The sequence below is a fragment of the Verticillium dahliae genome, genomic scaffold, assembly GCF_000150675.1.
Source record: "Verticillium dahliae VdLs.17 supercont1.3 genomic scaffold, whole genome shotgun sequence".
NCBI classification, from domain to species: domain Eukaryota; kingdom Fungi; phylum Ascomycota; class Sordariomycetes; order Glomerellales; family Plectosphaerellaceae; genus Verticillium; species Verticillium dahliae.
Window position 1 is genome coordinate 118 of NW_009276940.1, and position 25,002 is coordinate 25,119.

At 56.1% G+C, this 25,002-nt stretch overlaps 11 protein-coding genes and 1 non-coding gene across 12 annotated transcripts; 6 read left to right on the forward strand and 6 right to left on the reverse strand.

The window, feature by feature from the left end:
* Nucleotides 1-1,811: 1,811 nt before the first annotated feature.
* VDAG_01640 (uncharacterized protein) lies at nt 1,812-2,713 on the forward strand (the record flags this gene model as incomplete). Its single annotated transcript, XM_009657669.1, has 4 exons — nt 1,812-1,862; nt 1,953-2,030; nt 2,115-2,330; nt 2,441-2,713. 4 exons carry the CDS (start codon nt 1,812-1,814, stop codon nt 2,711-2,713), a joined length of 618 nt encoding a protein of 205 aa, XP_009655964.1.
* A 398-nt stretch (nt 2,714-3,111) lies between these two features.
* On the reverse strand, nt 3,112-7,072 carry VDAG_01641 (antiviral helicase SKI2; the record flags this gene model as incomplete). Its single annotated transcript, XM_009657670.1, has 3 exons — nt 3,112-3,792; nt 3,848-6,821; nt 6,876-7,072. 3 exons carry the CDS (start codon nt 7,070-7,072, stop codon nt 3,112-3,114), a joined length of 3,852 nt encoding a protein of 1,283 aa, XP_009655965.1.
* A 515-nt stretch (nt 7,073-7,587) lies between these two features.
* VDAG_01642 (pyruvate dehydrogenase E1 component subunit beta) lies at nt 7,588-9,278 on the reverse strand. Its single transcript, XM_009657671.1, has 2 exons — nt 8,748-9,278; nt 7,588-8,578 (listed from the first exon to the last, which is right to left on the reverse strand). The coding sequence occupies exons 1-2, from the start codon at nt 9,123-9,125 to the stop codon at nt 7,820-7,822; spliced, it is 1,137 nt and encodes a 378-aa protein (XP_009655966.1). The 5' UTR covers nt 9,126-9,278; the 3' UTR covers nt 7,588-7,819.
* Nucleotides 9,279-10,082: 804 nt separating this feature from the next.
* Nucleotides 10,083-11,411, reverse strand: VDAG_01643 (sterol 24-C-methyltransferase; the record flags this gene model as incomplete). The annotated part of the gene is made up of 4 exons (XM_009657672.1): nt 10,083-10,658; nt 10,725-11,046; nt 11,108-11,142; nt 11,199-11,411. 4 exons carry the CDS (start codon nt 11,409-11,411, stop codon nt 10,083-10,085), a joined length of 1,146 nt encoding a protein of 381 aa, XP_009655967.1.
* A 745-nt stretch (nt 11,412-12,156) lies between these two features.
* VDAG_01644 (pre-mRNA-splicing factor slt-11) lies at nt 12,157-13,359 on the forward strand (the record flags this gene model as incomplete). The annotated part of the gene is made up of 2 exons (XM_009657673.1): nt 12,157-12,294; nt 12,352-13,359. The coding sequence occupies 2 exons, from the start codon at nt 12,157-12,159 to the stop codon at nt 13,357-13,359; spliced, it is 1,146 nt and encodes a 381-aa protein (XP_009655968.1).
* An 89-nt stretch (nt 13,360-13,448) lies between these two features.
* VDAG_01645 (uncharacterized protein) lies at nt 13,449-14,051 on the reverse strand. Its single transcript, XM_009657674.1, has 3 exons — nt 13,947-14,051; nt 13,714-13,890; nt 13,449-13,660 (listed from the first exon to the last, which is right to left on the reverse strand). Exons 1-3 carry the CDS (start codon nt 14,002-14,004, stop codon nt 13,566-13,568), a joined length of 330 nt encoding a protein of 109 aa, XP_009655969.1. The 5' UTR covers nt 14,005-14,051; the 3' UTR covers nt 13,449-13,565.
* A 304-nt stretch (nt 14,052-14,355) lies between these two features.
* VDAG_20077 lies at nt 14,356-14,429 on the forward strand. The gene has a single exon. It is a non-coding gene; the product is annotated as a tRNA-Ile (tRNA).
* Nucleotides 14,430-14,911: 482 nt separating this feature from the next.
* Nucleotides 14,912-16,318, forward strand: VDAG_01646 (zuotin; the record flags this gene model as incomplete). The annotated part of the gene is made up of 2 exons (XM_009657675.1): nt 14,912-15,205; nt 15,278-16,318. 2 exons carry the CDS (start codon nt 14,912-14,914, stop codon nt 16,316-16,318), a joined length of 1,335 nt encoding a protein of 444 aa, XP_009655970.1.
* Nucleotides 16,319-17,512: 1,194 nt separating this feature from the next.
* On the forward strand, nt 17,513-18,442 carry VDAG_01647 (uncharacterized protein; the record flags this gene model as incomplete). Its single annotated transcript, XM_009657676.1, has 1 exon — nt 17,513-18,442. One exon carries the CDS (start codon nt 17,513-17,515, stop codon nt 18,440-18,442), a length of 930 nt encoding a protein of 309 aa, XP_009655971.1.
* Nucleotides 18,443-18,968: 526 nt separating this feature from the next.
* Nucleotides 18,969-20,143, reverse strand: VDAG_01648 (uncharacterized protein; the record flags this gene model as incomplete). The annotated part of the gene is made up of 2 exons (XM_009657677.1): nt 19,887-20,143; nt 18,969-19,825 (listed from the first exon to the last, which is right to left on the reverse strand). Exons 1-2 carry the CDS (start codon nt 20,107-20,109, stop codon nt 18,969-18,971), a joined length of 1,080 nt encoding a protein of 359 aa, XP_009655972.1. The 5' UTR covers nt 20,110-20,143.
* A 1,060-nt stretch (nt 20,144-21,203) lies between these two features.
* On the forward strand, nt 21,204-23,916 carry VDAG_01649 (fungal specific transcription factor domain-containing protein; the record flags this gene model as incomplete). The annotated part of the gene is made up of 6 exons (XM_009657678.1): nt 21,204-21,254; nt 21,531-21,652; nt 21,744-22,249; nt 22,308-22,606; nt 22,683-23,371; nt 23,475-23,916. 6 exons carry the CDS (start codon nt 21,204-21,206, stop codon nt 23,914-23,916), a joined length of 2,109 nt encoding a protein of 702 aa, XP_009655973.1.
* A 121-nt stretch (nt 23,917-24,037) lies between these two features.
* On the reverse strand, nt 24,038-24,626 carry VDAG_01650 (uncharacterized protein; the record flags this gene model as incomplete). The annotated part of the gene is made up of 2 exons (XM_009657679.1): nt 24,038-24,559; nt 24,618-24,626. 2 exons carry the CDS (start codon nt 24,624-24,626, stop codon nt 24,038-24,040), a joined length of 531 nt encoding a protein of 176 aa, XP_009655974.1.
* Between the last annotated feature and the right edge of the window lie 376 nt (nt 24,627-25,002).

Sequence of the window (25,002 nt, forward strand, 5' to 3'; positions counted from 1 at the left end):
TCTCTTAATTAATTATAACCTTCTTCTTAATTACCTTTCTACCTTCTTACCTTTAATCTAAACGAAAAATATATTATTTTATAGCTCTTATTAAGGGCTATAAGAATCTTCGATCTATTTCTCGACTCGACGTCTCCTTCTAGAGCTATAATTACTTTTATCTCTCCTTTCCTCTTATCTATTATTATCTCTTTATTCTATAACTAAGCTATACCCTTAATCGTTGCCTAATACCTCCTATATCGATTACGATATATACTAATAAGTATAAAGGAGAGAACCTTATAAAATAGGTATAATAAATTATTACTTATAAATTAATAATAAGGGCTATTCTATACTATTATCTACTCCTAAGCTATTATTAGTATTATTATTATTATAATTTTAGTAATATATCTAAACCTAGCTATATATTATAACTAAGCTAGGGGATAATATATTATAAGCTATATAAACTAGTATAGTAAGACGTATTAGTAAAAGTATTATAAGTCTAGGCACTAGACCTCTAGGAAGGGAGGCAATATAAGGAGTTAAATATTAGGAACCTAACCTCTATTTATATTATCTCTAATATTTTAGCGATAAGCCTAAGTTTAAAAGAGAAGTCGAGGCTATACTCGATAGCCTTAATAAGTTAAAGTTAATATAATAGCTTATCGATTATTCGCTAATCTAGTTACTTTCCCTAATCTAGGCCCTTAGCCTAATACCTTTATAAGGAACTAGAGGCCTAACGTTTATAGGAATAATAGGTTTAAGCTACGTTTTTCTTATTCTATCTATTATTTCCTATTATTAGTTATTCACTTTAAAGCTAGAAGAGTAGATCTAATATACTAGAGACTAGAGAATTATAGGTATATTAGAGCGGTTATTAACCCTAGTAATAGCTCCTTATATTAGTTCTTATAGCTATCCTATCTATAAAGAAAGAGAGCTAGTATTAAATTAATATTAGGGGACTCCCTAGGGCGGTAATTAATATAGTAATATCTAGGATTTATAGCTTTTAGGAGTATATAAATTATAGTTTATATAATTAGCGAATCAAATAGGTATATCTAATTTACGTAGGTAGTAGTAACTTAGAGATAGCATTAATTAACTATTAACTATATTATAAGCCTTATATTATATACCCTACCTATTTAGAGCTTATAAGTATAGCCGAAGCACTAGATTAGGGGTTTATATAAATAGTAAAGCCCTCTTAATAATTATATTTATACCTTAATCTATACTATATTAAAAATTTAAATATCCATCTTCACTATTACTAGAGATATAGAACCCTATAAATTGCTATTTTTAGTATATCTTAGTGGGCGGGTAGGGGGTAGGGGGACTTAAAGAGATGCTAGACCCTGAAGGGCATACTAGCCTCGAGGAACGGACAGGCGTGGCTGACACTGTGGCTGACCAGCCACTAATTTGCGTCATATAGTGGCTTACCCTTTTGGCGGGGTCCAACGGTCTGCCAGACTGCCTCAAACTGTCAGGGACTGCCGACAGCTGAACGATGCTCCGCCCCCGCGCGAGGCTCCCACCCGTCATGTGGTGCGAGAACCGGCCGACGAGGCCAAGACACCAAAGTAACTCTTACACTCTGTTAGACGCAGTCCTCCGACACATCGCCACTTCGATTCGATTTCGTCTCTCTCTCGTAAACACGTTGCGATCTCGAGACTCTGAGCGTTCGGCACTCATCCAATCGCGAAGACGGACCATTGCTTCCTCCCAACTAGCCACTTCCAACTTGTCCTGCACTTCCCCGCCATAAGCATCCCAACCGCACGACGCCCATCATGAACAACCGACAGCTCGGTCGCGACATGCAGGTCGAGTTCCAGGCCAGGGTACGTTCTCTCCTTTTCGAGTATGCTCGGCGGCCTCGAAAAGCAGGACTCTTGTATCGCTCGTCACCCAACGCTGACGCCCGCCCGTAGTTCCAAGCGAAACAGGCCAGGAGAGAAGCCCAGAGGGCCGCCAAGCAGGATCCCATCCTGAAGAAGCAGATCCAGGACGTATGTCTCCAAACTTCCCAACTGCGCACGCTGTACCCGACGCTTAGACCATGCGCACGGCAGCGCTGACAGCACCACTTGCAGCTCCTCAAGAACGGCGAGACCCAAAAAGCCTACCAGAAGGCCAAGATGCTCCTGTCCAAGCAGGCCCTCGCCCAGCAGATGGACCAGATGGCCGACATGGCCGAGCTCTCGGCCGCCCAGATCCAGGCCAACAACTCGATGAACCGCATGACGCACATGATGGGCCAGTCCTCGCGGACCATGTCCGTCGCACAGAGGAACATGAACCCAGAGAAGGTGAGCCGCCCGCTGCCTGCCCCGCCCACCTGCCGCCGGTCTGCCTCAAAACCTGCCAACGTGTTTTACGCTGCCTTGGTACTCCCGCCCGCTGACCATGTCGCCCGCAGACCCTGGTCACCCTCGAGCAGTTCAAGCAGCAGAATGAAGAGTACGCCATGTCCAACGGCATCTATCAGGACGCCATCACCCAGTCCACGAGCACCCAGGTCTCCGAGGACGCCGTCCACGAGCTCCTCGGCAAGCTCGCCGACGACGCTGGCGTGCAGCTGAGCCAGCAGCTCGAGAGCGCCACCCCGGCCAAGGAGGAGCCCGCGCGCGAGGAGCCCACCGCCGAGGAGGAGGATGCCCTGCAGCAGAGGCTGCGCGCTCTGCGTGCATAGACGCCGGCTGTGACTGGGGATATCTTGAGAGCTTGGAACACACACTCAAGAAGGAATGGGGATCTTTTTTCTGGCGTTACATGGGCACGAGGAACGAATCGTGGATTGCAGGCAGATACGACGAGGGCGGAAGCAGAGGGACCTTGAACTACATCTATCGTTTTTACCAGACTGACTGACGCTGGCTTTCTGATGGCCGCCATTACCTCTTCATGTATGAGGAACAGGCGACATGCGCAAATAAGTTTCTCGACAAAAGGAGTTTCACAAACGTGACAGACGAACGATGAAACTCGAACAGTAAATAAGAGGTCTTCAGCATATATGCGTGATCAATCATCATCATCTACAATCCAATGCTTCCATCCGCCCCTATGCCCGTTTCCCAAATAACCCCTCTACATGTAAAGACTTGCCACGGCCGTAATGTCCCGCTTGATCAGCTCCTGCGCAGCCTGCATCTTCTGGTACAGCTCAGGGTCGCCAATGATCCTAGCCGCGTTCTTGACCTCGCGGCACGTCTCGTCGAGTCGGGTGATGGTCCTGACAATCGTGCCTTCGAGCACGTCAGTCAGGTCGGTGATGTTCTTGAAGCTCATGCCACGGGCCCACTCGTACACAACCTCCATCAGGCCGAAACGCGGCCGTGACGTAAAGTCGTTCGAGTCGTCCGTCGACTGGATGACCTGATGAATCGTCTGGACATTGTTGATCTTCTCGCTAATGTCGATGATGGTCTGCTTGCCCCTCTCCAGGTTGCCCGTCAACGTCGGCTCGCTGTCTGTCTTCTCCTGGAACACAAAAGCCGAAAGAAGCGCGGCGATTTCGGCCGGCTCGTAGTCCGCGAGCACGTTGTCAAGGATGAGCTCCGTGAGCACCAATTCATCGCCTGAATGGATTTCACAGGCTACCTTGCCCTTCAGCAAAATACGAGCGCTGTCGTCAATGAACTGAAGCTCCTTGAGGACGAGGACGCGCTGCTCGTAGTCGGGAAGCAGCTGGAGGTTCTGGTTGGACAGCGACAGCTGCAACTGGGCGATATGGTCCTTGATGAGCCACTGGTCGTGACACATGGCGAACTACATAAGTGTTAGCGGCAGAGCAAAAAGGGTTGAACGCATTATCACCACGTACGTGCTTGACAAAATTGTGGCACTCGAGCGCAGGCGAGTGGGAAGCAGTGCGAACAGCCTCTTGACGCTTTTCAATGATCTCCTGGAGTGCGAGGTTCCTAATCTTGGCAAGATCGACCTCGTCCCAAAGATCATCCCAGCCACTGCAAAGAGCGTGCAGCCTGCCCTTTGCCTTTTGGTACTCTTCACCCCCCTGGAAGATATCGGGCACGATGCCCTTCGTGGTATAGCGAGTCAGACACTCCACGTCAGCAATAGGAACGTGAAGAGTCTTGACCTGCATCTGCTTCTTGTGCTGTGGAAGGGGAGTGAGGTATTTGCGGAAGGCAGGGATAAAGGGCAGCAGGTCTGTCGAGTCGCGGGTCTCGCGGAGTGTTCGGAGCTCACAGACGTGAAGTGTTGCGCCACTGGAGGAGCCCTTGACACTTGCACCGTCGGCGAGGAGGATACCCGGGGTGCGAACACCATCCTTGTTGTAGATGATCAGGCGTGCTTGGCTAAACATCTTGCGACCAATCGGCAGCTTGACCAGTGCGGAGTAGAGGCTTGTGGTCAGCTCTTTGAAATCCTGGGATGCCTGATGGCACACGTCCATGACCTTATCCTTGTCGCAAGTGTCACAAGAGTCACGCTTGATCTTCGCCAAGCCGGCCTCAGAGACCTTGACTGCCTTCTCGTGCTCGGGCAGCAATTGCTGAGTGGCGTGTTCCGAGAAACTGCGTTTGATCATCTCCTCGATCTTGAGGGCCTCCACTCGCAGCAGGTTGAGTATCATGTTATAAGTTAGACGGAATTGAGAGCGCAGCTTAGACGCCTCGCCCAGAATCATCTTCTGTAGCTCAACCACGGGAGGTACCTCGTCGGAGGTTCCTGGCGGCACAATGATAACCGAACCGACGGGGTCAAGACCCCGGCGTCCAGCTCGACCGGCCATCTGCGTGTACTCTCCGGGGAGAAGGTTGCGGAACGAGTGTCCATCGTGCTTGCGGTAGCCGGAGAAAACGACAGTCCTCGTAGGTAGGTTGAGACCCATGGCAAAAGTCTCCGTGGCGAAGAGAACCTTGACCAAGGTCTGAGCGAACAGAATCTCGACAACCTCCTTAACAATGGGAAGCAGACCACCATGATGGACAGCGATGCCACGAGATAAGAGCTCACGAAGCCGGATGATTTGTGGTAGTTGACGATCCTCCGGCTTAAGCCGAGCAACCGACTTCTCGATCGTCATGTGAATGGCACTTTTCTCGGATGCTGTGCAGAAATCCTGGTTGCTGAGCGCATCGGCATTTTGCTCGCACCGCTTCTTCGAGAAGACGAAGATACAAGCGGGCAGCAGCGTGTTCTTCTTGAGGAACTGGACGAGGTGGACCCAGATGTTCTTGTCTTGAGCAGCAGATGCGAATCCACTTCGTCCACCACGGCCCATGTGCCCTGGTGCATGGCTCGCACGGGGAGGACCACCGCGACCTCTCTGTTGACCACCGCCTCCGCCTCGCTGGCCTCCACCGCCCCTCTGGCCGCCGCGCTGAGGCCCGCCGCGCTGGCCTCCTCTCTGACCTCCTCTTGACGGACCGCCGCCGCGAGCGTTGCCGCTGCTCTCGATCTGCTTGGGCTTCTCCTTGCCTTGAAGAGCAGCATTGGCGTCCTTCCAGCCCTTTTCGCTGAACTTCTTGTCGGCCGTGACGATCTTGTGGATGTCCTTGCCGGCCCATAGGTAGTGTTCCAGGGGTACTGGCCGTTTCGGTGTAGAGATGACATAGATATCCTTCTGCTTCGTTCGGCCCACCCAAGAGGCAAACTCGTGCGTGTTGGGAACAGTAGCTGACAGCAAGATGAGGGACACATGTTCCGGGAGCATGATGATGACTTCCTCCCACACGACGCCACGTTCTAGATCGTTGACATAGTGGACTTCGTCGAAAATGACAAACTCGACGTCTCGGATGAGATCAGCGCCGCGATACAGCATGGAGCGAAGAATCTCAGTCGTCATGATAAGACAGCTGGCTTCAGGGTTAATCTGAACATCGCCCGTGAGAATACCAACCTCGTCGAATTCCTGCCGGAAGTCACGGAATTTTTGGTTACTCAACGCTTTGATGGGCGAGGTGTAGATGGCCTTGGTCATGTGCCGAGCAGCCAAGGCTATGGCGTACTCGGCAACCACCGTCTTGCCTGCCGACGTGTGGGCCGCCACGAAGACAGAGTCACCATTCTCGAGGTGGTAGATGGCCTCCTTTTGGAACGTGTCAAGCTCAAACGGCCAGTCCCTCGCCATGTCGGGCACCAGTTCTCTAAAGTTGGTTATATCCCTGTCGATGTCGACCATGTGCGCCCATTCGCGGCCAGCCTTTCGCGCACTGGACGCCGCGAGTGTGCCATGTGGTTCGAGGGCAGGAAACTCGACCGGCAGGATGGCATCGATGTCTTCGCCATCGTCCTCCTCAGGGGTGTCAGCGTCGTCTCCATCGGCCCTGGCGGCCGTCTCTTCATTCTGCGCGTCAGGCGCCCGCTCAGGCTCCTCGTCGAGCTCCTGTTCGACAGCCTTGGCCTCGTCCTGGTCATTCTTCTTGCTGGAAAAGTTGATACCGCGGCTGAGACCGGGGGCAACCTCGAGAAGGCTGCCGTCGACACCGAGCTTGATGACCCTCTCGAGCTTGTTCGAGGACCCGGCGTCGACGCCGCTCGTGTGATGCAGCTGGTCCTCGAGCGCTGCAGCCGACTCGACGCCCTCGAGGCCGCCGGGAGCAAAAGGAAAGAAGCCAGCGGCGCCGCGCACGAATTCGGCCCTGCTAGCGGGTTTTCGGGAGAACGAGGTCGAGTTCTTGGCCGTGGCACTGTTGGCAGGGACTGTGACGTTCTTGTAGCCGGTGACCCTGCCCTCGAGGCCGTGACGCTGGAACCGGGTCACGGTGCGAGTCTGCGGCGGAGCAAGCCTGAAGAGTTCCGTGTAGTCGACAGGACAGTCCCAGCGTCTGGTTTCACGTGTCAGCGGGGTATCCTTGGTGGCCGGTGCAAATGCGACATACTGCTGGAGCCGGTTGAGCCAGTCATTGGAGAAGAAGGTGGATGGCGAGAGGAAGTCCTTCTCCAGACTTCTTTTGAGCTCTGACGAGTCCTGCCTCACACGCTTACGGGGACGTTGCTCGAATAGAATGTCGTCGATATTGACGTCTTTCTCGTCGAGGCGGAGACCTTGTATGGCCTCGGCCAAGTCTGTCGTCATGATTGGCGAGACTCTCCAAGCTCAAGATGCTGGATGAGGCTCAGCTGTTCGACGGCCAGAGTGGTATTTGAGTGTTGAGTGGTATGAGCTGAGCTTCAAATCGATGATGGGGCCACCAGGCAAGAGGAGGGGACCAGAGTGAGATGGAGGGTGGTGCCCTGGTCCAATGACGTGGTGTCGCTTCCGAGCAGCAGCTCATTAGGGCCTGCTCAGTGGTCGAACGCGCTATATTCCCCACTGTAGCTCGGCTCTACAACCATTTGCTATGCCAGCCTTGCCAGTGCACCCAGCTCTGGATACCTATCTGACCTGAGCCATAATTTCTATACATTGATCCAAATATTGCCATCCCTCTACGAGGACGTCAGACACATTACAGCGCACGGTTCACAAGAGAGAACCTTGCACACGGCGGGAAAAAAAACATAATGTTAGCCAAGCCATATTCTAATAGACTCAAGCAAAAAAGGACTGCAGTCACTCCCTACTGCGTGGCAGCCCGGGCCATTCCTCGTGGTATGGGATGTGTGTATATGACATAGCAGCATACAAGTACAATTTTCCGCCCGAGTCCAACGGCGCGTCAACGGCCCATTATCGAAGTAGTGCCGTTCGAATGGTCAGGAAAACCTCAATTCCAAGGCTCCCAAAATACGCCAGCGATTCTTCTTCCCAAGCCAACTACTCCTCTCTTTCCCTTTGTGCCTCTCTCGCCCTCTCCGCATTCCACGTGTATTCACCTCCTTCTTACAGCTTCAGCATCTTGACGATGTAGTCCTCGATCAGGGGCTCGGTGGGGAAGGACATCTCCTCGAGACCCTGGGCGTAGGGCGTGGGGACCTCAGCACCGGTGACACGCTGAGCGGGGGCGTGGAGGTAGTCAAAGGCGTACTCCATGGTGAGGGCGAGGATCTCGGAGCCGACACCGAAGGCGGGGTAGCCGGACTCGACGCACAGCAGGCGGCCCGTCTTCTTGACCGACTTGACAATCGACTCAATGTCGAGGGGCTTGACGGAGCGCAGGTTGATGACCTCGCACTGGGCGCCGTACTTCTTCTTGATGTTCTCGGCGGCGACGAGCGACTGGCCGACGCAGCGGGACAGGGTGACGATGGTCAGGTCAGAGCCGGCACGCTCAATCTTGGCCTTGCCGAAGGGGATGACAAAGTCGTCCTTCTGGGCGGCCTCGGACATGGGGAAGGTCTGGCCGTACAGCAGCTCGTTCTCGAGAACGACGACGGGGTTGGGGTCGCGAATGGCGGCCTTCATGAGACCCTTGGCGTCCTCGGCGCTCCAGGGGGAGACAACCTTGAGGCCGGGAATGCTGCCATACCACGCAGAGTAGTCCTGCGAGTGCTGCGCACCAACACCGGCGGCGAAGCCGTTGGGGCCGCGGAAGGTGATGTTGCAGGGCTGAATGCCACCGGACATGTAGAGAGTCTTGGCCGCCGAGTTGACAATCTGGTCAATGGCCTGCATGGCAAAGTTGAAGGTCATGAACTCGCACTATAGAAAGACGTGGTCAGCAGGCGGACAAAAGCAAATGCGCAACTCGGGGCGCGGACCATCGAACCCGCCAACGTGTCCCAGCCCGAGCCGGAGTGACACGCAGGCTGTGTTCGACACACAGGCTACCGCATCATGGCAATTCTTCCGGGGCAGAGTCAATGCTTACCACAGGGTGCAGGCCGCTGAGGGCGGCACCAACGGCGAGACCGCAGAAGCCGGACTCCGTGATCGGCGTGTCGATGACCCTCTTGTCGCCGAAGCGGTCCAGGAGGCCCTTGGTAACCTTGTACGCGCCGTTGTACTGTGCGACCTCCTCTCCGAGGACGAAGACCTTCTCGTTGGACTCGAGCTCCTCCGCGAGGGCCTCGTTGAGGGCCTCACGGACAGTGTAGTCCTTGCTGCCCTTGGCGTCGGCATACGTCCTCGTCTGGGCGGCGAAAGAGGGGAATCGAGCGGCGGCAGAGAGCTGGAAGGCAGAGGGACGAAGGGCGGCGGCTCTCGTAGAGGCGGCCAGGCGGGTGGCGGGACGGAGAAGTCGGGACATCTTGAATCGAGCTTCGGGGGGGTTGTGTGGTTGCTGTGCGAATTGACTTTGGCGGCAGCTGCGGAATCTCGAGGGCAAACACGAGATGGGAAGGAAGATGATGCGAATGATGGAAATGAAAGCCCCAAGGGTGGAACACAAACACCGGCCGACGACGAGAGGATGAAAGGTCCAAAGGGAGGAGGGGGTCGGGTTGAATTGCGGAAGGATAGAGGACGAGACGAGAATGGAGCTGTCGAGGGAATTTCGGAGGCGGTCCTTCTCGCAGCGAGAGCAGCTTTTTTTGCTTAGCTTTCCGGGTCGTCCCCAACTTTTTCGACGCAGCGACAGTCCGTTGAATTGCAGCGGACCTCTCAGTGCCTGCACGCACCAACTTCCAGCGCCTGGGCTGGCTTCGTTGGGGGAGACAGGGAGGCCGGGGGCAGCGACCTAGTCCTAATGGGGGAAGGCGCTATCCGATTCCTATCGCCTTATGTAAGGCGGAACACGGGCAATCCAATCGTCGACACCCGTTTGTCTCCGATTGCGCCCGTCTGTCTCCGCTCACTGTGTCTACATTGGCTGCCCTTGGTTGGCCTGCCATGCACTCCTGCGCCCCCTGAGCACAACAGCATCAGCAGCAAGTGCCTCACTACAGATACTGCTCTGGTGTGCATGTATGACACGACGCGTTGTATACTATGGGACTTTATCACGACAATTGAAATTAACCCAACTGTTCAATCATGTATTGTCGAATCTATGATACAATGAAAAAATAGTCCTGAACCCCCTCTTTTTCTTTTGCGAGGCAGACGTGTGGGCTGGACATGAGATTAAATCGTATAGTCAAGTACGCCGAGCCTCTCGCTCATGCTGCTGCCCCTCATGTTTAATGCCACTCCCTTGCCTTACGCATTAGCATCATAAAAAAAAGCCCCAACTCCTGCTCCTTCGCTCAACCGGTGATGAGCTGATCTAGTTCTCAGGCTTCTTCGCAACCATGAGGTACATGGGCGTGAAGAGGTGCTTCTTGCCACCGGCGGCCAAGCAGTCGGCTGCCAGGCCCAGGCTGTCCGCCGTCTTCTTGGTGCCAGCAGGCGCCAGCTTGATCATCTCGAGGAAGCCGGCCGTGTTGTGCGCAATGAAGCGACCCCACTTGGTCATGCGAGCAATCGTGAAGAAGTCAAAGGCGTACTGGAGGTAGGACAGGTCGCCGGCCATGGGCCACCACCAGGGGTACTCATTGTCGCCCGCCGCGAGATCCTCATTCATGATCATCTCGAAACCAGCCGCCTTCATGGCAGCAAGAGCCTCATCGACCTTGCACATGTTGGCAATGCCGTCACCCTGCTCAATGCCGAGACGGATCTCACGGTGCTCGAGGTTGTCGTTGTCGTACTCGTCAGTCATGAGCCACTCATACACGCCAAAGACACCGCCGGGCTTCAGGACACGGAAGATCTCGCTGTAGATGCCCTCGAGGGTGGGGGCGTGCACCGTCGCCTCAATGGCGTAGACGGCATCGAAGGAGTTGTCAGGGAACGACATTTGCTGAAAGAGAGACGACGTTAGCACCGACTGAACAGGAGATCAAGCAAGAATAGAATCTCGGCTTACCATGAAGTCACCCTTGACAAAGTCGAGCTGGCCGGAAAGGCCCTCCTTCGCGGCGTAGTGCGTGGCGCGGTCGATCTGGTAGTCGTTGTTGTTGAGGCCGGTAATGTGAGCGCCAGTGAACTTGGCAATCTCACGGGCAGGGCCACCAACACCGCATCCGACGTCGAGAACCTTCATGCCGCGCTTAATGTTGATGCAGTGAGCGAGGTAGTGCTCGTGACGGGCGATGGCTTGGTAGAAAGGCTCGCCCTTGGTGAAGCGGCAGAAGTGGAAGGACTGGCCCCAGCCGTACTCGTACAGGTCGGTCGCCAGGTTGTAGTAGCTGCGCGGAAACAAGTGTCAGACGGTTGCTGGCATGTGCACATGAACAGGCGAGTACTCACTGTCTTGTCAGAGTCGCGTACTCGGCTTGGCGGGCCTTTCTTCTTGTTAGTCTTTGGAAATGCGCCTCAGGGGTTCGAGGTCTCAGCATACAGCCCTCTGCTCAGGGGTCTCGTCCTTGGCCGCCTGGTTGTCCCAGTGCTTGAAGTACTCGTCGACAGCGGCCTTCTTCGCGTCGCTGCCCTTGCTGAACATGGCGGCGATACCGCCCTTGGCCTGCGCAGACTTGCCGTGGAGCGCCTTGTTGAAGTCGGCATCGCGCTTGTGGTCCTCGCGCTCGAGCTTGTCAATAGTGGAAGGGGCCATGTTGAAGGTGGGGGGGTTATCGGCAAAAGCGGCTTGCAATGGCAAGTGTGTTGAACTAGGAGGAGGCAAGAAGAAATTGAGACGCGGCTTGAATGGAGATGGAAGAGGGGCAAAGGGGTAGACGGCGTGGTGAACCTTATGGAGGGACAGAGCTTTTATTTGAGATTGTTCCTCTAGTACAAGGCGGCGTACTCAAATTTCGGGGAGCCGACTCTCAGGAGCCAAACGGGAAAATGTTCCCACCCGCAGCCAATCTGCCAATCTGGCAATGGCATGTACATGAAGGCCATGATTGGCCAATTGCGGGGCGCGCCCGATCGCTTGGGCAGGCGGTGAGGAGACCGCCTGTTCGGACAACCAAAAGGGGTCCTGGCACTCTGCCAACGCGAATACGAATTCGAATGGGGGTCCTTGGGCCTGGGTATTGGTTGCATGTGATGCCTGTGGCTGGCCGCGTGTAGAACGAAGGCGCGCATGAGTAAACACTTCTGAGTCAGCAAGACTGAATGCGCTCTCACGTGCTCAGTACTGATTAGATAGCGAACTGCGGCTTGAGGGGCGAATTCAATAAGGCTGATCCAAGAATTCCCAATCCGCATCAGGCTGCCTCACTTCACCAGCCACCGCAGTGACCTCACTCACGCTGGTCCGCATCACACGCCACGACAGTACACGACCACTTGTGCGCGTCTTTATCCGGCTGTTTTCCACCTTTTCATATCCGTCGAATGCACGCGCCAACGACATGCCGCCTCAGATCAAACAGGACCTCAACCGCTCTGGTTGGGAGTCTACTGACTTTCCGTCCGTATGCGAAAGCTGCCTTCCCGACAACCCATATGTTAAGATGCTGAAGGAAGACTACGGCGCCGAGTGCAAACTTGTAGGTCAATATTGTGTCTTGATCCTGGTATTCTGCTTACTGACTCTGCCAATGCAGTGTACGCGACCCTTTACCGTCTTCAGCTGGAGCGCCGACAGCGCCCACGGTCGCAAAAAGAGGACGAACATCTGCTTGACGTGCGCACGACTCAAGAACTGCTGTCAGACATGCATGCTCGATCTCTCCTTCGGCCTACCAATCGTCGTTCGAGACGCTGCCCTGAAAATGGTGGCACCCGGTCCCTCCTCCGACATCAACAGGGAGTACTTTGCGCAAAATAACGAGCAAGCAATCGAAGAGGGCCGCGCTGGCGTCGAAGAGTATGAGAAGACTGACGAAAAGGCGCGCGAGCTCTTGCGCCGACTAGCGACAAGTAAGCCGTACTTCAGGAAAGGCAAGGCCATCGAGGGTGCGGACGCGGGGGGCCAAGGGGGGTCATCTAGAGGGGGAGACCCTGCGGTAGGTGCCGGCGTGGGCGGTGCTGGTCCGATTCGCACCGGGGACTCGAGAGCCGCGGCTGCGGCAGGCGCCGGGCCTGGAGGCAGAGCGAAACAGGCGTTTCCCAGTGCTGCGCAGCTGCCTCCCGGCCCTCAGGACTGGATGCCACCTCAAGATAAGAACATCATGTCGCTCTTTGTCACGGGTGTCGAGGACGACCTGCCAGAACACAAGATCAGGGACTTCTTCAAGGCCCATGGCAAGATCAAGAGTTTGATCTGCTCACACATGTCGCATTGCGCCTTTGTCAACTACGAAACGCGCGAAGGTGCCGAGAGGGCTGCAGCAGAGTGTAAGGGGCGCGCCGTCATTGCAGGTTGTCCGCTCAGGGTCCGTTGGGGTGTGCCCAAGGCCATCGGTACCATGGACAAGGAGCAGCGCGGACATATGCTCAGGGATGGTCGCCAGATACAGGGAGGGGCGAGAAAAGCAGGGCAGCAGGGTGGCCAGAAGCAGCTTACGGGCGGCGGAGGCGCAGACGAGGGCGAGAGCAGCCACGGCGCAGTCGCGGCGCCTCCTCCCGGAGCCGACGACGGGCCCCAGTATGCCAGTCTGGCGGGCGAGTGATCGGATGGTAAAAGAATTGTAATCAATTGGTCACGGCGGAGTTTGGAGTTGGAGCGCAGCATGGATGGCCAGGATCAGGCCGCTTAGGGTCAGCCTTATGGCAGCAAGTGAGCTGAGAATTCATGGTATCGTTCTACAGGGTATCATCATCTGTTGTACAGCAGAACGGGAACCGAGTCCCTCCCTTTTCCTTTGCAAACCACCTTTCAGCCTTGGCAGCAGCCTCCGGAAGCCTTGCCCTGTCCTGCAATCTTGATCGAGTCGTTATCGCCCCTCTCTGTGTCCTTGTGAATCCGAAGCTCTGCGGTGTCGTCAGCATTAGTACAACCGGCAGACCATGCACCCATTACTCACTGAAGCTGTCATTGCCCTGAGGTTGACCCTGAACAAGGTTGTGCCTCAAGAATTTGGCCACCTCCTCGGCCTTCTGAATCATCGGTTGGATCGTGGGGTCGTTGGCGGGAAGGGTCGACTTCTCGCGGAAGTTGTCGCGGATCTGCTGCCGAGCTGCAGCGAGCACGGGAGCATCGCCTAGGGTCAAAGAGTCAGCAGGCGCCCCGCGAACTGTCCAATGGGTTAATTCGTACCTTGAAAGGCAATGTTGGCGGCCCGCCACAGATTCCGATACGCTACAAGGGCCGTCATGTCTGCGGTTGGGTCTGGACATAAGGGTTCATAGACTTTTCGAAACTGCTGGTACAACTTAAACTCGTAGACAGCCAGTGGCGTGAACAAGACGATATGGTAAGCAATCACGTGATTCACCCGGACCCCCTTGCGGATCGGCTTGATGATGAAGCAGAAAACGGCTACTGCTCTAGGAAACTTGGTCGAAGGGCTTTTCTATGGACCGCATCATGAAATATGTACTCGGGTCGAAAGTATTCATAGAATGACATACATGAACAGCATCACAATGGCTGGAACGTAGAAGGGCTAAGCACTAGGCATCTTCTTGTTGAATGATAGTTCTTGCTTGTGATTTATTATCTCAAAGGTCGGTTAGCTCAGTTGGTTAGAGCGTGGTACTAATAATGCCAAGGTCATGAGTTCGACCCTCATACTGACCATTATTTTTGCCAGTCTCGACTGTGATCTCTGTCTTTTGCTTGATATTATTGCAAAATATGCCGTGCCCAGAACGACAAGTTATGTCCATCTATGCAGCGTATCAGCGCGTTGCAAGAGGCTCCAAGGCAATACCTGCACGGGGAACACGCCGGTACTGATGACAGGAAGGTGTCTTTGGTCAGTCGGTCGACTGGGGTCCAACTATACATGCTTTGAACATGTATGTGGACATCACAAGCTTCACTAGGAACTCACCACGACTACTCATTGTCATATCCATAAAAGTCATGCAATAATTTGATTCGAAGATCTTGTTCACATCACGGTGATGGGCCCAGTATGCACTTAGGCAGCCTGCGCCTTTACCGGGTGTCCCACTCGTCACCCCACTAAAATTTTCGAGAGGAAAACTTCCCCAAGCTCTGGACGGGAAGAGCCCTTCCCCGACCCAACCGCCAACCCACCATAACCATCATCCACAATGGCTACCGCAACTATTGTCGCGCAGCCGCTGCCGGCCCTCGCCGAGGGCTGGACGGCTGAGAAGGACTTCCAGGCCATCGGCCAGCTGTCCGCCGCCACCCAGCGCACCATCGAGCCTGTCGGCCCTCACTTCCTGGCCCACGCCCGCCGCGCCCGCCACAAGCGTACCTTCTCTGAGGATGACCGCATCCAGGCTCAGGAGGCCGTCAAGAACGTCGAGGCGGAGGATCTCGGTGAGATCAGCGAGGCCGAGGACCCCATGGATCTCGCCCGCGACGCCAAGGACTGGAAGGTATATCGTTATTGCGGGCATTGGTCGGAAACTGGAGAAAAAGAGTGCGTATGCTGACATGGTGGACTACAGAACCAGGACCACTACCAGGTTCTCGGCCTTTCCAAGTACCGCTGGAAGGCTACAGAGGACCAGATCAAGCGTGCCCACCGCAAGAAGGTTCTCAAGCACCACCCCGACAAGAAGGCTGCGGCCGGTATCCAGGACGACGACAACTTCTTCAAGTGCCTTCAGAAGGCCAACGAGGTGCTGATGGACCCCATCAAGCGCCGCCAATTTGACTCTGTCGACGAGAAGGCCGAGGTCGACCCCCCCACGAAGAAGCAGGTCGCCAAGGGCAACTACTACAAGCTGTGGAGCAACGTCTTCAAGGCCGAGGGCCGCTTCTCCAAGGAGCAGCCCGTGCCCACGTTCGGCGGCGAGAAGGCTACCCAGGAGGAGGTCGAGACTTTCTACAACTTCTGGTACAGCTTTGACAGCTGGCGCACGTTTGAGTACCTCGACGAGGATGTGCCTGACGACAACGAGAACCGTGACCAGAAGCGTCACGTGGAGCGCAAGAACGCCAACGCGCGCAAGAAGAAGAAGGTCGAGGACAACGCCCGCCTCCGCAAGCTGCTTGACGACGCTTCGGCTGGTGATGAGCGCATCAAGCGCTTCCGCCAGGAGGCCAACGCGGCCAAGAACAAGAAGAAGGCCGACAAGGAGGCTGCCGAGAAGAAGGCCATCGAGGACGCCAAGGCGAAGAAGGACGCTGAGGAGCAGGCTGTTCGTGATGCCGAGGCTGCTGCCAAGGCGGACCGTGACTCGGCCAAGAAGAACAAGGAGGCGGCCAAGAACGCCGTCAAGAAGAACAAGCGTATCCTCAAGGGATCCGTCAAGGACGCCAACTACTTCGCGTCCGGCGAGCCCTCGGCTACCGATGTCGACCTTGTCCTCGGCGACGTTGACCTTGTCCAGGGCAAGATTGACGCTGACGAGATGGCCGCGCTCGCTGGCAAGCTCAACGGTCTGACTGTCGCCGGTGAGATCAAAAGCGTGTGGAGCGCCGAGGTCAAGCGTCTCGTTGGCGCTGGCAAGCTGAAGGAGGGTGAGGCGAAGACCCTTGTTTGAAGGGACGATACTTAATGAGTGACGTTAGAGGGGCTCATGCAGGGATCGACTTCAAGCGTGAGATGGACGAACTTTTGTTGCTTAGCGAGGCCAGTAGCACCCATAGACGCTGCAGACATGTATAGACGATGAGGTTCTGCCCCCGTGCGATCCATGTGTGTCTCGAAGTCCCGTTTGGTGCCACCATGAGACACGAACATATGGGGTTTCGGCCTGGTATGTGATGAAAGAAAAACATTGAACCCCATTTTGAGTAGGACTATCCCCCAGCCCTGCTACAAGTTGCTAGGTTGAGATGTGGGATAAGGGGTAAGTAAGCCTTTGAGTAACGTTCATGTACAATATGATGTATCAGCGCTGCGTTGGGAGGGTTCATGACAAGAATTGCACACACCACCTCTCCACCCTTTTCCAAAGTACCTACGTGCAGAGGTGTCTTCCAGAGCTTGTTACTTGAACTGGGTGTCCTCGCCTTCGTGTATGATCCACTCGGCCCAGATGGATAGCCCGCTGTAAGTCTCTCAGCTGGACCTTGGTGTGGTTGAGGGAGGACATGCCAGTAGGTCTTTCGCTGGTATATGTTTGCCATGGTTAAAGGGCCGTCAGGGGAAGGAGGGGCTTCATTCATGCGCCTGCCCGATATCAGAATGCATGCTGGTCGAACAAAACACCTGCCTGCCGTTTCACAAGGTAACCTGCACCTGCACCTGCACCTACCTGCACTTGCACCAGCAACCGCACTGGTGGCTGTGCCTGCCTCATACTACGGTCATACTCGATCCCCAGCCAGGACCAGGCATCTTTTACCGCTTGTCCTTCTTTGATCTCAACCAGAAATTCCCCAGACCCTAGGTACCTGGCCCACTGATGCCATCGCGCCTTCTTGTTGCTGGATACCCTCTGTTGGATTCGAGCCGTCGGCTCCAAGTTATCTGACATACAGATCAAGAGGAATACTAAGGACCTTTTGTTTCCTTGAATACTTACCACCACCGTACCGATGCTCCGACATACTATCTCCACAGCCGTACATTCACTAAGCGCCCTTGCTAGTCCTATTTCATGAGTCTCCCATCCTTCAACTCGCACAATCAGGAGAGAAAAGACCTTTCGACAACCGCTCACACCCACACATAAGTAGTACGACAGCCGCGGCCGCCATCCTCAAGGCAAACTCTCCACAGTCTTGCCACCATGGCAGCCAACGATTCCCTGAAGGACACGAGTATTGAAGATTCAGGGCAGGATCAGAGACAGAAGTCAAACCAGCAAAGCCAACGCGAAAGTGGCACTGACTGGGCCGAGTACGATGCCAACGCTGCACCTCAGATCACCGTTGAACAGGCCCCTGAGGTCGTTCCCGGTCAGAGTTTGAAGGGCTTAGATGGTGCTGTCGATGTTGAAGCTGATATCCGCCCTCCTTCGGCCTCTGAAAACAAACCCCCGGTTCCGGAGCACCTGCCCTGGAAGACACGTATTCTCAACAGTCGTCTCTGCTCATGGAAGCTCCTGCTTCCTCTCGTCGTCGTCTTACTTGTGGCCATTATTGTGCCGGTCGTTGTCTTGCAGAGGCGTGATAATTCTCGCTTGATAGATGATGGCATACCTTCTGGCGAGACCTCCTTCACCACCACGCATGTTTCACGGACGGACACGTCGTCAAGCCCTTTAGCCTCCAGGACGTCTATCTCCAGCCCTGTGAGTCCCATTACAAGCCCGGACCTTTCAAACATGAGCAGTTCCAGAGCCCATGCTGACGCGCTGGGAAATCAGATTGCCGAATGCAGGCCATCCGACTTCAGGACCGATGTCAACTGGATAGGGATTGCTGGCGAGGTCGGATGGAAGTTTAAACTCAGCGACGCCGATGATGCCGAGGACTGCTGTAAGCAGTGCTACCAGTCCACTAGGGAAGGCTGCAACGGGTGGCTGTTCATGCCAGGCAATGGGGACGATTCCAGTGTGGTACCCCCTTGCAACATCATTTACGGATACCGAGGCCCTGATGAGGACGATGAGTGCCCCGGTGGCAAGCCGGACATTGTCTTTGCGGGCGCCAGCGATAGCGAGGAGAACTTTGGGGGCGGCGGGCCTTGTGCTGGAGCCGTCAGGGGACGTCGTTAGCGAGGCACTTCGAGCCGGCGCGGGCTGCCGTTGTCCACCAAGGTGCCATCCTGAACTTATGGCAGGGTCATGAGGGAGAGGGGCTGGCCAGGGGCTGGTTAACACGCGAGACCGATGACAAGCGTTGCGTTGGGTATGGGATGGCAGCACACGGGGACGAAGACTTGAACTGCTGCAATGAAGCACATCCGTGGCAAAAATCCGACAGCAACTGCTTGTACCTCCTAAGGTTAAGGCGAAAGGAAAATCACCAGCGCTGCATGTAATTTCAGAGATACGGACGTTCGAGTCCTCGTCTTAAAGCGGTCACTTGAATACACTACAGTTGATCTCAGCGGGCGTGCTTTGCTCTTCGTCTTAGGGACATGTTACGAAGGTGGTCTAATAGACGATGGAAAAGCCGCCATATGCTGATATAAATTACAGTCGCGATCTCACACCTGTTGGTACAAGCAGTCCCCTCTATGCAGGGACATTGCTGTCTCGACAACTTCTCATGTGTACAGTACCAAGCCCAACAGACTCCTTACCAAGGCAACACATCATAAATACTGTCATACACCTTGCCGACCCAGCCATGCGTCGGCCCTCCCCGGGCAACGACGCCAAGCCCGCCAGCAGCCCACAGGGCCGCAACAGCAACGACAGCCCCCTGCACCCCCCACCAGGCCCTGCGCCTCCTGCGCCGGACGCTCTTGTCCTCGACGCGCGGGCCGGCGCCGCGCCAGCCCATGGCCACGGGCGCGATCCCGGCCCAGCGCGCGGCGCCCCACACGGTGTGGCCGGCCGTCGCCGCAACGAGGGCGACGTAGGCGGTCCACGAGACGAAGGGGTGGCGGGCGAAGCCGTGGGCGACGTAGGCGAGGCCAATGTTGGCGCTGTCGCCCTCGACGTAGAGGGGCAGCAGGCGGTTGACGCATGCGTGGGCCGCCACCAGGCCGGCGAGGACGTAGCCTGACGTGGCGATCCAGCTGAGGGGCGGCCAGATGCGCAGGGCCTGCGGCTTGCCGCGGGCGTTGCTGGCGTCGTGGCGGTGGCTGCGGGTGTTGCTGCTGCTGCTGTTGCCGTCGCCGTGTCGAGAGGGCGAGTTTGTGCGCGAGCGGGCGAGGGCGTACATGCCCGGCGTGCTGCCGCCGTAGCGCGCGAGGTTCTGGGAGCGGCGGATCAGGCGCAGGGCGAGGCCCGAGGCGATGTGGGCGGCTATGGGCAGGGTGACGAGGAGGGGCTCGGTCAGGGTGGTCTGGTAGAGCTCGCGGGCCTGGAGGAGGTAGGTCTCGGAGGCGGGGACGGAGCGAGTGATGAGAGGGATCAGGGAGGTGTTGGCGAGGTGGATGGTCGTGAAGACGGGGATCAGGTAGGACGAGTATTTCTGGATGCGGGTGACTGGGGGTTTCTTAGCATCAAAGCGGCGGAGGGGTTTCAGGCGCAAAGGCTAGGTCCATACGGTAGTAAATGGAGTTGTGCGAAGCATGGCTATTGCTGCGGCTGAGGCCGAGAGGTGTTGGTGAGCCAGCTGTCGTGGGTTTTGTGTGCTCGGCATCGTCTTCTGGCGAGAACTGGAGATCCTTCTCGTCTTCGGCGTAAGGAGACTCTATGGGTGCTGGGTCGAGCTGGAGCAGGGACACTAGGGTCTCCTGAGACGCCTGCTCATGAAGAGCGTACGCCATTGCGTGTGAGGGCCTGGTATCAGTCTCGGGCTGCTGGAGAGAGCAGCTGGAGAGAGCATGCGATGGGCAATAATTCATAAGTGGTTGATGGATCGCGTCGCACCTGACAATCGTCAGGCGTGCTATAGGCTCAGCGGTGCGCTGCGACCCACTTCGAGGTGTCGAGGCCGATGACGTCGGGGGGAGCCCCCGTGCGCGGCTTCGAGGCCTGTGGAAGCCCTGAGTCGCCCCTAATAAAGCCCCTGAGGCTTCTGAAGCCCCTATAAGCATGCTGCTGTTCGGGCACTGCATCGAACTCTACCTTAGGCAGCCTCAGACCCTTCACGACATTTGGAATCGTTCTCAATGAAGGGCTGCAACAGACGACCTACTATCTCATGAGAATGATTTCATGTGGCGACTGTCAGAATACTTCGTTTCCATGCACCTCTGTTAAGACTTGCGCTAGTGATTTTATCACGGGCAAACTGCTCCCAAGTTGTCCTGCTTGATGATGTGCAACAACTAGAAGCCACTATGCTCCTCTACCAATAGAGTCCGTCGTATGTTGCAATTAGAATGGTAGCCCAGATGGGTTGACACCAAAGCTGCTCAGACCTAATACATGATCGATCAGACATGCCTTGACATGCCAACTCTGCTTCAAGGACGGGCCAATACAGCCTCCTGGTTTTGTTCGACTTCTGTAATAGCACATTCCTCAGTCCAGACTCTCAGATATCGTATTCACGTTGTCGAGAAGCCGCTCAAGCTCAGCCTTGGAACAGAAAGGCTCGGTTAAAGCGGCAAAGACGCTAGCCCCATCTGTCCATCATCACAAGCGGCCGCCGTCCAAAAGATCCAAAGAAGAGCCATCCGGCCTGTCCAAAATCTCCGGTTCGCATTGTCTACCTACCTAGGTCGTTATTCGTTGGTCGAGTCAAGGCAGGGCGACTGCCAGCCTGCTGCCTAGCTCAACTCCCTCTGTTTGCCGCCTTGGTCTCGTCGTGGCCGACAGCTTGCGCGGCCTTCCATCGCAACCCATCGCCGAAGGTCCCGAATCCGTACGATCTTCAATTCTTCATAATAGGACAACGCCCCGAGACGACCAAGTCATGGACGTCGATCCGTCTACGGGGCCCGAGGATCCGAATCTCCGCAGAGCGGTATGTCTCTGAATCGGCCGGGCCATGGCGTGCCGTGTTCCGCCAACCCCGCCGGCCGTCCACGGACCGGCCTTTTTTTTTTTGCCTCTTATGAGTTGTGACCGTTGGCTGACGCGACATGGATTGAAATAGTGTGACCAATGTAGGATACGGAAAGTGAGTTCCCAGTCATATCCCCTCGCCCTTCTTTCTCTATGCACCCTGGCCAGCTTGCTGCGACCAACACCTCGCCGTCTGACTTGATGTGCACGCGAGCATGAAGCTGATGAGTGGCAGATTCGCTGTGACAAGGGCACGCCATGCTCCAACTGCCGGACGGCTCTGCGGTCATGTAGCTCCATCGGCGTTACACATAAACCCAGAGAGCAACGGCAACGCGTGCTCATCTCGCATCAATAGTCAGTCAACCTTTTGAACTTTACGCTAATTTCAGGTCACCTCGCCATCCCGCGAGTACTCATGCATCTTCATATTGATACGCCACTCTAGTGAGAGGAAAATTGACCTCATCGAGGAGAGGCTGTCCGGTATCGAGGACGCCCTACGCACAATCGCCAACAGTGGTCTCGCCTCCGAGTTCAACCACTTGAGGCGCGCCACGACAACGACACCGAGCGTTCCAGCTTCGGCTCCAAAGGGCGATGCCCAAGCCTTTGCACACGAAGAGCCGGACGACGACGACGATGAGACGGAAGCCTTCGAGGGCGACCTCTCGCTGACGGCGCACACGGTCTTCGCCCGCGACTTTCTCGAGAACGCCGTCCAGAGGACCTCCCTGAGCGACGTGACGCCCAACATGCAGTCCGCCCTGCTGACCCTGCGCCAGATGGTCTCGATGCAGAACGAGTCGTCGTCCATCCGCGAGCTCAAGTTCCCCAACCAGCAACCCCTGCCGCCCGGCGGTCTACCGGAGCTGCCGATGCCCCCGATGGCCGCCGTCGTGTCCCTGCTGAAGCACCAGAAAGGTCTGTCCGCCCCGTCTCTACACACCCTGCGTACACTCCGAGGCCCTCAGAGCCGAAAAGAAGACCCAATGCTGAAACGTCATGCCAGCGGCCCCGCCCAGCATCTTCGCCATAGCCTGCTCCTTCCTCGACATTGACGATCTCTCGGAGCTCTGCCGCAAGGTCTATTTCTGCACCGACACCTTTTCTCACCCGTGCTTTGTTATCGTTGTGGGCTCCTTGTACTACCTCTTCATGGAGCAGAGCTTCCTGGCCAAGGACAACGCGTCGAGGGCTGACTTTCAGCTGTACCAGCGCATGTGCCAGGTGAACCTCGAGACGGCCCTCGCAAGCCTGCCGCTCATGCTGCCCGCCAAGGCCGAGAGCATCGAGGCCCTGCTCGTTGCCGTGAGTGCTATTCCAGAGAGAGAGAGAAAGAAACGTGTCCAATTTGGCGTGTCGAAGGACGCTGACGTTCTGGCAGACCCTGTACTCCATAGACGTGTCCAAGACATCGCTCGCGTGGCACTTTGTCTCGACGGCAGCGACCTTGTGCCAGACGCTGGGCTACCACCGGGCGTCCCGCGTCAAGCCCGAGCCCCACGCCAGCGGCAAGGACGTCAAGACGCTACTCTTCTGGCACACGTACATGCTCGACAAGAGCCTCGCGCTGCGCACGGGGCGGTCGTCGGCCATCCAGGACTGGGACATAACGCTGCCGCGGACGGTCGACAGCACCATGGTGGAGGACCCGTGGGGCGCCATCATCACGACGTGGATCCGCGAGTCCGAGATGCACCACCGCGTCTACGAGCACCTCTACAGCCCAACCGCCCTTGCCCGGCCGCGGCACGAACGCGTCGAGGCTGCACGCCGCCTCGAGGCTGATCAGAAGGACATTATGGCGGCGGCGTCGCAGGCGCGCGAGCAGGCCATGTTCGGGTTCAAGGCCCTCAACGCCTCGGCCCTCATCGACATTCACCTGCGCGGCGACGAGTTGACACACCAGTCCACGTTGACGCTGATCTACCGCGCCATTCCCGCCCCCGAGGGCTCGCCCAGCCGCTTCACGCAGGAGTGCATTGAGACGGCGCGCTTCGCCATGCAGATCCACCACGAGTGCATGGCGCAGCTTGACGAGGCGCAGCACATGAAGGCTGTCTACGTCCACTGGTAAGTCATGATAGCCTCAGTACCACGATTGGCGTGGTCTGCCCTCTCGCGGCTTGCATCGAGTGATCGGATTTTCCAGCTGAATCGAGCTAACACGCCGCAGGGCCATCCTCCTGACGCCCTTTGCGCCCTTCTTTGTCCTCTTCTGCCACGTCATTGAGACCTCCTCGGCAGAAGATCTCAAGCGGCTCTATGAGTTTGCTGACTCGCTCGGGGGCGCGTCGCCCATTTCGGAGCCGGTGCAGAAGCTGCATCGACTGTGCCAGGTGCTGTACAACGTGGCCCTGACCTACGTTGAAGCCAAGGCGCAGCAGCCCGCGGCCAATCAGGCGCCCATCAACGAAGAGTTTGACATGTACCTGAGCGCGCTGGGCTTCCCTCCCAACGAACTGCTGGCGCCGGGCACTGGAGTCGAGGCCGGTGCGGCGGCGCATACAGCGGTGCAGTCGGAGCAGCTGGCTAACTGGTTCTCTGGAAACCAACAGATGATGGGCTTGCTGGAAGAAGATCTCTCGCAGTTCGGGCCAACGGGGTGGATCGAGTAAATGGGTTGGATTTACGATGCGCTCCAGTAGATGAGAGCGTCCATCCTGTTTGGATTTGTATCCTAGAGGGGACGTGGCGAGCCACAATCCACTGCGAATTGGAGTGAAGCAAAGCGGTTGCTCAGTCGGTGGGATATCGCGGGTCGTAGTGGTCGTAATCTTCGTCGTCGGTATCGCTCTCCAGCAGGCCGGGTCTCTCCTCAGCCGATTCCTTGTCCTCAACTGACGGTAGAGGTGGCCTCACGACATCACACTTGGGGGCTTCCACGGCAGCAGGGGCGGAAGGTGTCTCGGCCGCTGGCGCGAATGCTGACTTGAAGCCCGACTTCTTGAAACCGCCCTTCTTGAAGCCACCTTCACCGCCTCCACCGCCGCCATTGGGGGCAGCACCGCTGGCCGGCGTCTTGATGGCAATAATGCCATCCGCCTTGGCTTCGGCCTTGCGAGCGCGAGCGCCGGCGTTGGGGTCGCGGACCATGGCTTTCATGTCCTTCAGACGCTGCTTGTGACTGTGATCGTAGCTCGAGAGATGGGCTTCGTAGTCGTTCATGCGTGAGTAGCCCTTGGAGCAAAGACTGCAGTAGAACGACTGCAAAGCTTCACGTGCGGACGAGGTGGCCGCGGGCGGCAGGGTTTGATGGCGCTGGAGGGGAGGTACACGTTAGGGATTTGGATCCGAAAAGGCAGGCAGGTAGACAAACCGGAGGCATTTCGCGGGGTCAAGTAATGCTGTATGTGTGTTGATGTGTGCAATATTGGGTGTGCGGAGGCCAAGAGAGGTGTTTTCCCGGAGGGAATCGACGATGCTGGTGGGCGGTTGGAAGGCGGGAGATGTCGTGGAAATGATGAGGATGTTGTTTTGCGATGAGGACGAGGCTGCGATTTTGAGGAATCACAGGTGGAGCTTTCATGATGCACCCACCCAAAGCTTCGGCCCCTAGTCGCTGTGAGAATAAAGTTACAGGGGTCAAAGTTCCTCCCTAGCGCACTGGCTGCGGGGGATCTGGCGGGTGTCGGACTTGGGATCGAACATTCTCCAGCACCTGCATCCGCCGCCGCCTCACCGCCATCATCGCCTTGGCCTCG

What these genes read in the sequence shown, in the direction of transcription:
- VDAG_01642 (XM_009657671.1), bottom strand. Translation starts at nt 9,125, where the DNA reads ATGTCCCGACTTCTCCGTCCCGCCACCCGCCTGGCCGCCTCTACGAGA. An exon ending in TCAGCGGCCTGCACCCTGTG is followed by an intron (nt 8,579 to 8,747) that starts GTAAGCATTGAC and finishes GTCTTTCTATAG; the next exon opens with TGCGAGTTCATGACCTTCAA.
- VDAG_01645 (XM_009657674.1), bottom strand. Translation starts at nt 14,004, where the DNA reads ATGACGGCCCTTGTAGCGTATCGGAATCTGTGGCGGGCCGCCAACATT. An exon ending in CGCCAACATTGCCTTTCAAG is followed by an intron (nt 13,891 to 13,946) that starts GTACGAATTAAC and finishes CTTTGACCCTAG; the next exon opens with GCGATGCTCCCGTGCTCGCT. An exon ending in TCAGGGCAATGACAGCTTCA is followed by an intron (nt 13,661 to 13,713) that starts GTGAGTAATGGG and finishes ACGACACCGCAG; the next exon opens with AGCTTCGGATTCACAAGGAC.